Source organism: Mastigoproctus giganteus, chromosome 5, assembly GCF_048544385.1.
Source record: "Mastigoproctus giganteus isolate SK-2022 chromosome 5, ASM4854438v1, whole genome shotgun sequence".
Classification (NCBI taxonomy): Eukaryota; Metazoa; Arthropoda; class Arachnida; order Uropygi; family Thelyphonidae; genus Mastigoproctus; species Mastigoproctus giganteus.
The window spans coordinates 62,896,302-62,909,140 of NC_143579.1; the positions used below are offsets into that span (position 1 = coordinate 62,896,302).

Here is a 12,839-nt window from a genome sequence, read left to right on the forward strand (position 1 = left end):
TCGTGTTACAGTTGTTGACCTTCATCTCTAGATGACATCTAAAAATCATGTGGATATGATACTCTACTTGGTACAGAGGTTGAGAATCAAAAAATTTGTAATGATTTAAGTTTTAGTGAGGGTTGATTTTCTGTACAACCTGTTGGTGTAAATCTCGTCTGCATCCAGTAAGTTGAATGCTTCTATAGGTATTGGCTGAGTACATTTTGTTGAGGCATGCTAGATTTCAGAGTTTAGATCTTAAGGGCAGGTGTAAGTTTTTCCTGACTCCTACCTCTAAGGTGTGATGAGGAGACCACTTGCCAGGTATCTAAGGTTGGGGTTAGTGGTCAGTCCACCTTATGGTAAGATTGGCAAGTGTTAAAAAGTTCTTGTTCACAATGTTTTGCTTCCGTGGCATGGTATAAAGGTTCATGTGCACAATGGATCTGGATATTTAATTTGGTAAGCTTGCTCTGCTGTATAACATATTAAATTTAATTTGAATTTCATATAGATGGGTCCCAACTAGAACATTCTGGATTTGAGAAGCTGTGTCAACTTTTGACATAGCTCCTCAAGTCCCCATTGATGTTCTGGCCTTCTTTGCCTTGTTTGTAGGGATTTTGTATAAGATAGGTTAACTTTTGTTGTTGCAGTATAGGACATGATTAATTTAGTTCGTTGGCCAAATCTAATTGCAAATTTAGTATTTTTTATACTTATTCATATCAAAACCAATAATATGATTGTTTTAATTTAATCAAAATTTGTAGCTTGTGATGTTACAATTTATTTACATATGAGAAAATGTTTATGGAATTCCTTCATTCCACAAAATGCAGCAGGTAATAACATGAAATGCATTGTTATTTTGATAATTTCATTATGGTTTACTGGATGAAAGCATTGCTCCCATGAAAAATTGGCATATATATGCCAATTTATGTATTCATTTATGTATTGATTAAGGATAGCCATATTTATAGTCTTGTTTTGTTCATTTTAATATAGTAAATACCCATCTGGCAACATTATAGACTTTTGACAGTGATTGGCACTGACTTTAGCATTAGCATTAGTAGAGGCATATGATGCAAGAAAGCAAGCTTATTCAGCATCAGCCAAAAAAAAAAAAAAAAAAAAAACCCCTCTCCCATTTCACCCCTCCGTTCGTTCGAAATACCTGTCCAGTTGAGCTTTAAATTTGTTTAGGCTATTAACTTCAACAACAAGTGATGGAAGTCGGTTCCACCAACCAACCACCCGCTGGCCAAAGGCAAATTTCCGCACATCTATCCGACATCCGTCCTTCCTCAATTTGAATTTATGCCCTTCCATCAAGTCAGTTTACTTTCCATCTTCTTCCATCAAGTCAGTTTACTTTCCATAATTATCATTTATTGCTGAGATTTGCAAGTAGTGGTTTACTTTTTGCACTTATTATCTTCTGATTAATCATTCAGAATGGAACACATGTTCATATGAACTTTTCTACTTGTTTTGGAATATAAAAATACCCCTATGACTTTTTTGTGTAATGTAGAAACATCCTATTACAAAGTGTAGATAAAGTTTTCGGACTTTAGCAGATGCTAAAGTCCGAACAGCAAATGCAAAATGGGAAGCATTCAAGGAACTTATCTTGGAAGCTACTAGGCTTTACATACCAACTAAGAAATATTGTTCAAGGTTTAGGCCTAAATGGATGTCAGATGAACTGATGAGGCATATGGCAGAGAAGAAACATGCATGGGATACATACAAATTAACACATGACACAGAAGCCTATGATAGATACAAGTTGATCTGTAACCAAGTTACAAAGGAGGTTAGGCAGGCGAAGGCAGATTACAAGAAATCTTTGGCAAGGGATGCAAAGAAAAACAGCAAAGAGTTCTTTACTTATGTAAACTCTAGAAGGAAGGGGATGAATCAGATTGGTCCACTTGATATCGATGGGTCAACTGTTGATGATCCTGCTCAGGTAGCTAACAAACTAAATGAATATTTTGCATCCACATTCACACATGAGGAGTTATTTAGCGAGGGGAAAGCCAGAGGTGTATTCAACTCTAGCAGTAAGCTAGAGAATCTTGTAATAACTGAGAGTAAAGTAGAGGAGAAATTGTTGAAGATAAACACAAGAAAGGCACCTGGGGTGGATGGGATCTATCCAGTTATATTAAAGGAGGCAGCAGAGGAAGTAAGCAAACCCTTATCCATAATTATGAGAGCTTCCTGGGACTCAGGGGAGGTACCCACAGACTGGAGATGCGCAAATGTGACCCAAATTCACAAAGGAGAATCAAAGGCTGACACAAGCAATTATAGACCTGTGAGTTTAACTTCTGTTCCAGGAAAATTAATGGAGGCACTAGTTAAAGAAGCACTGCAGGATCATTTAGACAAGACTTCAGTTATAGCTCGGACACAGCATGGTTTTGTTAAGGGGAAGTCTTGCCTGACCAACTTGATTGGATACTATGATGCAGTCACAAAAGAACTGGATGCAGGGAATAACTTATATTATATACTTGGATCTTAGAAAGGCTTTTGTTACTGTTGCACATGGAAGACTGCTGCACAAATTGGAGCAGTGTGACATTGGAGGCAAATTGCTGCTGTGGATAAAGGGGTGGCTGAGGGGGAGAAGACAGAGAGTGGTAATCAATGGACACTGCTCGTCGTGGACTAATGTTATTAGTGGAGTCCCTCAGGGCTCGGTGTTGGGTCCATTATTGTTTTCTGTATTCATAAATGATATTGATGATGGTATATCAAGCTTAATGTCCAAGTTTGCAGACGATACGAAGGTTGGCAGGGTTGTCAAGGACACTACTGACACTATGCTGCTGCAACAGGATCTGGAAAGGTTGAGCAGATGGGACGAGAGGTGGCAAATGAAGTTTAACATTGACAAATGTAAAGTACTACACATGGGAAACAGCAACCCCAGAGCAACGTATCAACGCTGTGGTACTACACTGACAGTGGTAGAGAATGAAAGGGACCTGGGGGTGGTTGTGGAGGCAGATATAAAGTTTCTGAGCAGTGCAGACGGGCTGCAAGAGTAGCTCATGGTGTATTGTCAATGATATATAGGAATTTTTTTTTCTTTTTCTTTTTTTTTTTTTATGAGAACCCCAAACACGAGAGGTATTATAACCTATAGTACTTAGTACCGTGCTTGGGTTGGAGGTTGAGAAGACGAAAGAAGATATTTCGTCACAAAGGAGGTTCGGCAGGAAAAGGCGGATTACGAGAAATCTTTGGCAAAAGATGCTAAGAAAAACAGCAAGGATTTCTTTACTTATATAAACTCTAAAAGGAAGGGAATGAATATGATTGGTGCACTTGACGTCGATGGTTTGACTGTTGATGATCCTGCTCAGATAGCAAACAAAACTGAATGAGTATTTTGCATCTACATTCACACGTGAGGAATTATTACAGTTTGAAAATGGAAGAAGGTTATCAAATTGTAGCAGTGTGCTTAATGATTTTGTAATAACTGAGAGCAAAGTGGAGGAGAAATTGTTGAAGTTAAACATAAGAAAGGCACCTGGGGTGGATGGGATCTATCCAGTTATATTAAAGGAGGCGGCAAAGCAACTAAGCAAACCCTTAGCCATAATTATGAGAGCATCCTTGGATTCAGGGGAGGTTCCCACGGACTGGAGATGTGCAAATGTATCCCCAATTCACAAAGGAGGTTCGAAGGGTGACACGAGTAATTACAGACCAGTTAGTTTAACTTCTGTTCCAGGTAAAATAATGGAGTCACTGGTTAAAGATGCATTGCAGGATCATCTAGACAAGACTGCAGCAATAATTCAGACACAGCATGGGTTTGTTAAGGGAAAGTCTTGTCTGACAAATTTGATTGGTTATTATGATGTGGTCACAAAGGAACTGGATGCAAAAAATAATTTTGATATCATATACTTGGATTTCAGGAAAGCTTTTGACACTGTTGCGCATGGAAGACTACTGTACAAATTGGAGCAGAATGGTATTAAGGGTAAGTTGCTACAATGGATAAAAGGATGGTTAAGTGGGAGAAGACAGAGGGTGGTAATCAGTGGGTGCTGCTCTTCGTGGACTAATGTTATTAGTGGAGTCCCACAGGGTTCGGTGTTGGGTCCACTGTTGTTTTGTATATTTATCAATGATATTGACGAAGGTATATCAAGCTTAATGTCGAAGTTTGCAGATGACACGAAGGTTGGCAGGGTTGTTAATGACAGTCATGGCAGTGTGCTACTGCAACAGGATCTAGATAATTTGGGCAGATGGGCTAAGAAATGGCAACTGAAGTTTAACCTTGACAAATGCAAAGTACTGCATATGGGTAGAAGTAACCCCAGAGAAACGTACCAACTGTGTGGTACTACGCTTAAGGTGGTAGAAAATGAAAAAGACCTGGGAATAATTGTGCAGTCAGATATGAAGTTTTCTGAGCAATGCAGACAGGCTGCTAGGGCAGGTCACGGGGTTTTGTCAATGATGTATAGGAATTTTGCTAGCAGGGAAAAGGAGGTGATTGTCCCTCTGTATAAGGCAATGGTCAGGCCACGCCTTGAGTACTGCGTACAGGTCTGGAGGCCTCATTTTAGGAAGGATGTAGATTTGCTTGAGCGTGAACAGAGAAGAGCAACACGATTGGTGAGGGGAATGAAGGGATCCTCTTACCAAGAGAGGCTTAAGTTCTGCAAATTGCAGTGGCTGGAGACTAGGCACCTGCGCGGTGATCTGATTGAGGTCTACAAGGCCTTGAATGGGTTGAGCACGCTGAATTCTGATGGGATCCTCCCACTTGTTCAGAATACGAACCTACGGGGACATAAGTTCAAATTAAGAAAGGATAGATGTAGAATAGATGTGCGGAAATTTGCCTTTAGCCAGCGGGTGGTTAATTGCTGGAACAAACTTCCATCTGTCGTTGTGGAAGTTGATAGGTTAAATAAATTTAAGGAGGAACTGGACAGGCATTTGGAGGGTATGGTGTGATTTTTTTTTTTTTTTTTTTGGCTGATGCTGCATAAGCTCCTACACTTGCTTTCTTGCATCAAGTGCCACTACTACTACTACTACTACTATTTGTTGATATTGGACTTGAACTTCTGTAGATTGTAATTTTCAGGAAATACGTATGAAGGAAGGTTGTTCCAGAAAATGGCAGTTGAATGAATAAATGAGGAAGATGAAAAGTTGGTTCTGTGGGTTTGAAGTTGGACAGTAAATGGATGTTGGCGGCATGTGTTCTGACTGTTTTGAAAGAGAGAGCGGGAATTATAGAAGCCAATTCAGAAGAACAGTGCCCATGGAAGTATCTGTAGAAGAGGCATGCAGCAGAAACAGTGCGTCTATGAGAAAGCGAGTGGAGAGACTCTGTCAGAGATGAATCATTAATTAACCTAACTGCCCTCTTCTGAATGGAATCAAGAAGCCTGAGAGAGGTTTTGGGGGCACCACCCCAGATGTGGGAACAATATTCCATGGCAGGGTGGATTTACGATTTATACAGAGTGAGCAGCTGTTTGGGAGAAAAGTAACGCCGAGAGCGAAAGAAAAAACCAAGTTTTTTAGATGCAGAGGAAGCAATATTTGTAATGTGCTTGTGCCAAGAGAGATTAGAAGTCAGGGTAATCCCCAAAAGAGATATATCATTTTGCCTAGAAATCGGAGTGTCACTAAAGATAAGTATAGGAGCAGAAGAATCCTTTTAGCGAGATATAAGACAAGATTGAGTTTTAGAAGGGTTGAAATCAACTAAGTTGTCTTTGCCCCACTGGAGAATTACCTGAAGATCGGCATTTAAGGAATTGGCAGCAGATTTTCGAGAACTTGAAGCTGATTGAGCTGGACAAGGTTTCTCAAAATGGAAAGTTGAATGCAATGTGCTATCATCGGCAAAACTATGGATAGGATTTTGAGTCAATGGAAGAAGGTCATTGATATACAAGAGGAAAAGAGTGGGGGAAAGAACTGAACCTTGGGGACACCGGCATTAGTGGAGAAGTTAGAAGACAGAGAGCCATCTACCATCACCCTCAGTGAGCGATCAGAGAGAAAACTGGATAACCAATTACTAAAAACAGTTGGCAAACCATAAGATGGAAGCTTGTTTAGAAGACCTTTATGCCAAACACGATCAAAAGCCTTTGAGATGTCAAGAGCAACTACTTGTGTTTCACCGAACCTTTCCATTGAATTAGTCCATAAATGTTTAACATAAGCCAGAATATCACCAGTGGATCGACACTGACGGAATCCATACTGGTGATCGTTGATCAGACGGAAGGTTTCTAGGTAGTTTAAGAGTTGGCGGTTAATTGATTTCTCCATTACTTTAGAAAGAGTAGAAGTAATTGCAATGGGACGATAATTGAATGGGAGGGATTTGTCACCCTTTTTAGGAACTGGCTGGATATGAGCAAATTTCCAAGCAGAAGGAAAAACACCTTTGGAATAAGAAAGTGAAAAAAGGCGCAAAGAATTGGAGTAAGTTTAGGAGCACAGGTTTTGAGAACAAGTGGAGAAATACCATCAGGACCTGGAGCTTTCTTAGCATCGAGATTCATCAAAATCCTTCTGACATCCTTTTGACGGAAGACCACAGGAGGCATTGAATTTAGCGTGTTAGGAATGGTGGGAGGTGTTTTACCAAGATCATTAATACATGAGCTCGAAGAAAAATGGGATGCTAGCAGGTCAGCTTTATCCTTGGCTGAAGTGACAACAGAGCCATCTGGTTTGGACAGAGGTGGGAGCAGAGATGGGCAAAAGTTGCGGCCAATAGCTTTGGCAAGAGACCAGAATGCTCGGCTACCATTAGGGCAAGAAGCAAGTTTTCTATTCTTAGCCTGCTCAAACTCTAGTTTGGACTGATTAATAACTGCTTTACAATTGTTGCGAGCTTTGGTGTAGGCAGAAAATGAAACTGAAGAATTAGAAACAAGCCAATTATGATATGCAACGTTCTTCTCTTCGACAGCCTTAGCACATTTATTGGAAAACCAAGGTTTAGATAAAGGACGAGATTTTAAAGTGGAGTGTGGGATAAAGGATTCCATTCCTGCAAGAATAATTTCACTGACACGATCTGAGCAAACGTTGACATCAGAAGTTTTGAAACAGTAATCAGACCAAGGAAAAGAAGAAAAGAAGTCTCGCAGGTCATCCCATTTTGCATTCTTGTAATGCCAAACAATACGAGGTTCGGAATAGCCATGAGATAAAGGTTCCATTGGAGAAGAGACAATCACCAAGTTGTGATCTGAAGTGCCTAAAGGACCTCTCACTTCAACCTTGTACTTAGATGAGTTGTTTGTGAGAAAAAGATCAAGCGTATTGGCTGTATGATTAGGATTGTCCTGTATTCTTGTAGGTAAATGAACAATCTGTGCTAGGTCATTAGTAATTGCAAAAGCCTCAGCATCTCGACCTGCTGGGTCGGTGTGACTAGAAAATGGAAGCCAGCTGGAGTTGTGAATGTTAAAATCACCAAGGAAAATTACCTCACTGTTAGGAAAGTTGGACTGGAGAAAGTAAAGTTGCAACGAGAGGAAAGCAACGAGCTCCAAGTGATTAGTGGAGTTGGGAGAACGGTAGAGCCAACAAATGAATTTTACACAATGAGGTAGAGAGATTTTAAGCCAGAGAAGATCAAAGAGAGGAGATTCCAAATTGCCAAGTCTTTGACAAGGAATATCAGAACGGACATATGCACAAGTACCACCTTTGAGGCGAAAGGAATCGTACAGCAAATAATTTGGACATCTGAGATGAGCAGTAGTTGAATCAACTGATAACTGAGATTCAGTAAGAAAAAGTACATGGGGTTTGGAAGACTGCAAGTGGAAATGGACATCGTTGAGATTAGAATTGAGACCACGTATATTTGTGAAATGAATTAGGAAGTCCTTGGGAGGTTTAGATCTTTTCGCAGATAAGCTTGCTCTATTATTTTGACAATTCATGGTGTATTCAATAGTAAGAAAAAGTGGGTGGGACATGCTGTATGAAGTAATGAAATTTTTGGATATGGCGTACGCGTGGTAAGAATATACCCAGATCCTTGACATAACGTGGCCTCGACAATGCTCCCCCGCATACACACTACTCGGACTCCCTCCAGTCACTATCTGGCAGAGTAGAGGTAGCAAGATTATACACTAGCTGATCCGGAAGCTTCCTAGAGAGTTACCAATGGGTTCAGTCCGGTGTACTAACTAGCGGCCGGCCTGCGAACACCGTTTTAGAGCTGTACCCTCGAAATGTAAGGAATATTGGATCTCGCCACGACATTCATCATAACCTCAAAAATCATCAAACATACTGCATGATGGAAGAGATAGGGAAGGGTTGGCCGGAACTTAGCTCTAGAGACTAAACATGGGTTCCACCACTTCAAGCCTCCAATAAGCAAAGTGGTGGTATTTCACCGGTTGATGAGAGTCATCTACCACCTAGTACTGCCTGGTAACATAGAGGGGTGGCGTTCCTCCATGTGGTGTGGCCGCCACACCTCGACCCCTGCTTACGTTGGTTCACACCTGGGTGGTCACCCACCATGTACTTGTGCATGAAGGTTATACCCAGGATTACTAACAGTCCCACCATCGTGAAGGGATAAGGCGGGATAAGGAGGTGATCATTCCCTTGTATAAGGCAATGGTCAGGCCACACCTAGAGTACTGTATATAGTCTGGAGGCCTCATTTCAAGAAGGATGTAGAGCTGCTGGAACGAGTACAGAGAAGGGCAACAAGATTAGTGAATGGAACAAAGGGGTGCTCTTAGAAGAAAGGCTTAAGTTTTGCAAATTACAGTGTCTGGAGACTAGGCACCGGTGAGGTGATCTGATAGAGGTGTATAAAGCCTTGAATGGTTTGAGCATGCTCAATGCTGATGGGATTCTTCCTCTTGCTCAGAATAATCACCTGAGAGGGCATAAATTCAAATTGAGGAAAGACAGATGTAGGATAGAGGTGCGGAAATTTGCCTTTAGCCAGCGAGTGGTTGGTTGGTGGAACAGACTTCCATCCCCTGTCGTGGAAGTTGATAGCCTAAATAAGTTTAAGGCTCAGCTGGACAGGTATTTTGAACGAACAGAGGGGTGAAGTGGAAGTGGTTTTTTTTTTTTTTTTTTTTTGGCTGATGCTGCATAAGCTTGCTTTCTTGCATCAAATGCCTCTGCTAATGCTAATGAAATGCATTGTTATTTTGATAATTTCATTATGGTTTACTGGATGAAAGCATTGCTCCCATGAAAAATTGGCGTATATAGAATCCATTCATTTAAGTATTGATTAAAGATAGCCATATTTATAGTCTTGTTTTGTTCATTTTAATATAGTAAATACCCATCTGGCAACATTATAGACTTTTGACAGTGATTGGCACTGACTTCTTCCATCAAGTCAGTTTACTTTTTGCACTTATATTTTCTTCTCATTAATCATTCAGAATGGAACACATGTTCATATGAACTTTTTTACTTGTTTTGGAATTTAGAACTACCCCTATGACTTTTTTGTGTAATGTAGAAACATCCTATTACAAAGTGTAGATAAAGTTTTCGGACTGGTGCTGTTGTAGTCATGTTCGATGAGTTTGAAAATAAATGGAAGTGATATGTTGTAGTTCAAACTTTTTTCAGCAGATGATGGGGTAGAGATTATCCAATGGGGCGACAGGTTGCAAGTAACAACCAGTTTCATTGGTAACATTAGTGTTCTGTGTCATGATTTTGTAGCATACTGTGTCACAATAATATCAAATTTTGCTTTAATTTTGGAAAATCAGCAACAGAAACATATGAAATGTTAAAAACTGTCTAAGTAATGAAACAGTGTCGTACCAGTGTGCCTGAATAGTATAAGCAGTTCAAAGACTGACATGAGAAGGTTCACAACCTCTTGAAATGAGGATAGAGTTGCAAATGCTCAGGAAATTGTGGCACAAGATTATTGTTTGACCCTCAGACCATCAGAATAATCGCTAATGACTTGGATATGAATAACGAGATGATTAATCAAATGATGCATGAAGATATAAGGAAAAGGAAGGTCTGTACAAAATTTGTGCTGCACCGCCTCACAGATGAGCACAATCAACAAAGAGTGTTTTCATGCAAAGACTTCATCCAGAATTGTCACTACCATCCTAATTTCCTTGACTGTACTTTCACTGGAGATGAGTGTTGGGTGTTTCAATATGACCCAGAGGTGAAGCATCGGCAGACACAGTAGACTTCAAAATCACCAAGGCCCAAAAAGTTTCATTTACAGAAGAACAGGATCTAGACAATGCCAATCATGTTTTTTGGCAAACAGGGTATGATTCACAAGGAATTTTTGCATGAAGAGACGAGAGTCAATGCTACATTCTATGTACAGGTGCTTCAAGGAATATTGAAGAACTACAGGTGCTGCAAAGACTATTGAAGCACATTTCCCAGGTGCGACTGCAATTTCGAGGGAAAGACAACTGGTTTTTGTGTCATAACAATGCCCCACCCATTCCATGCTTATTGTGAAGACATTTGTGATGAAACATGGCATTGTACAGATCAACCATCCATCTTACTCTCCTGATCTAGCACCAGTGGACTTTTCCTCTTTCCATAGGTGAAAACTGCCCTCAAAGGAAAGTGATTTCAGGATTTTGAGGACAAAGAAAAATGTAATTGCTGAAGTGAACATCTTCTCTTTGGATGCCTTTGCTGAATTTTTTCAGGAACTTTTAGAACAGTGTAATAAGTATATTCAATCAGGTAGTGATTACTTTGAATAAAAATAAAACCATTTATAAGCTCCTTTACTTTGTATTCTTTTTATTACACTAGTCCAGGAACTTTATTGCCACACCTCTTATTTTCCATTTTTATCATTTGTTGAAAAAGATTTAACATCATATTTAAATGTATATGATTTTTATTGCAGCTTTGCAAGTATTAGTGGCTATTTTTTCTTACTTTTTTTCTTCCAAATTTAATTTTAGATAGAATAGAAAGAAAAATATTTTAGAAAGAATTTTAAACAGGTATTTAAATAGAATTGTGCTTTTTAAAAAAAATATAAAAAAATGGATTAAAATGTATTGCAATTAATTTTTATTATTATTATTATTATTTTTGCAGTAAATTATTCCATGTAAGGTCAGTAACTCAGGGTGATGTAATTCGTGCAGAAGCCAGAGATATTCCTCGTATATTTCAGGTAATATTGATTGATTTGGATTTTATACAAAAAAGGTCAGTTGGTTACACATATTTTATGCAGTTTAAAAGGTGTCCAGAATATGTATTTTGTAATACAGCAACAATATTAGATGTAAAAAAAAAAAAAAATCCCACCATTAAATACTAACTTAGATGTGCAAAGTCTATTATTGGCACTATTTATAAGGCTACTATAATTAAATTGGATTATTTTGAAGGCCTGTAAATGGAAAAGAGCTGTGCATAGATTTTAAATTTGCAACAGACAGTATTCAGACTTTGCAGAAATGAAAGACATGATAAAAAATAAATTTTGGAATAAAAATAATTCTGAAAAGTAACACTAGGATGAAATTTTAACTGCACATAGTAAATGTAGCAGTACTGAGGAAGTCTAATTATAAGTATTATTTTATTTTAATCAGGTATTTATTGAGTAGTTTTTTAGCTTGTTAACTGTGTAATGTTTGTTGCACTTAATTTTTAAATAGGCAAGCTATTGAATATTTTCCCTTTTCAGTCCACAGACATATATTATGGAGCATTGCAAAATCAACCCACTAAGCAGATTGCATATTATTTTAAATATATGGTAATAGCACATAAACCAAAAATTTATTTCATTTTTGTTAATGAGAGATTAACAATTAATATTTTACTTCATTGCTATTTAAGATTGCACTAAGCATCAGTTTCCCAAATAATCATTATTCTATGAAATTAAAGTCCCAACATACACTCTTAATTTAGTTAATCTTCTCAATTTTTGTCAGAAATTACACAATTTAATGGTGAAAATGTAGTACAAAGAACCCCTATGAACACTGCATCATAATGCTGTTCTTGTAACACAGAGAAAATTTATTTCCACACTTTGAAATAATTACAATTATAGAACATTCTGAATTTGATATGGTCTTATCTTTGCTCTTTGTGTCATCATTTTTAGTAATTAACTGGTACATTTACGGTTTTATAGCAAAGTCAGTCTTTGACTGTGTACTTTAAGACATATTCTTAGACAGATTCCTTCATATTATATTTCTCATTCATTTGTGGTGGGTGGGGGTTGGGGGGGAGAGAGAGAGAGGGGGGTTTGAATTCTGTTGAATGAGAAATTCGTAAAGACCTTTTCAATTAGGGCCAGTCTCGGATGGAAGAAGTAGAATTTTAAGGGTTTTTCTTTTTCTGTGAATTATTCCAGGTCTTTCAGCCTGCATAAACTGCAGATTAGCCTACAAATGTAGGCTTATACAAACTTAATACATGATAAACTATATGAACTACATACTCTGAGAACTGGTGCACTGTGAACAAAGTAATTGACAAACCAAAAATTTCTGAAGCTACTAGCTAATCTTTAAAATAGAATTATATTTAGGTCATATTAAACATGATAATTTTAATCAAATACTTTGAATTTACCATCACAATTAGTACAGTGGTTAGAGTTATCTTTCCAGTTATAAAAGGCTTACATTCAAAGCTGTTCAAGACAAAGAATTTTTTTGCCAAGTTATTCTTGGGCAAGGGTTGCACAACTGACTTGGAATAACAAACTTTTTTTTTTTTTTTTTTTTAAAATAATAAAGTTGTGAAGTTACGTTCTAATAAAGCTTGCTTTCCTTCAT

General features: G+C 38.3%; 1 protein-coding gene across 1 annotated transcript in view; it reads left to right on the forward strand.

Annotated features, from left to right (window-relative positions):
* Positions 1–12,839, forward strand: part of Rok (Rho associated coiled-coil containing protein kinase) — a 403,168-nt gene that overhangs the window by 368,538 nt on the left and 21,791 nt on the right. The window contains exon 31 of the mRNA XM_090374570.1: positions 11,128–11,206. Within this exon, the coding sequence (XP_090230696.1) occupies positions 11,128–11,206 (79 nt within the window). The remainder of the gene's footprint in view (positions 1–11,127; positions 11,207–12,839) is intronic.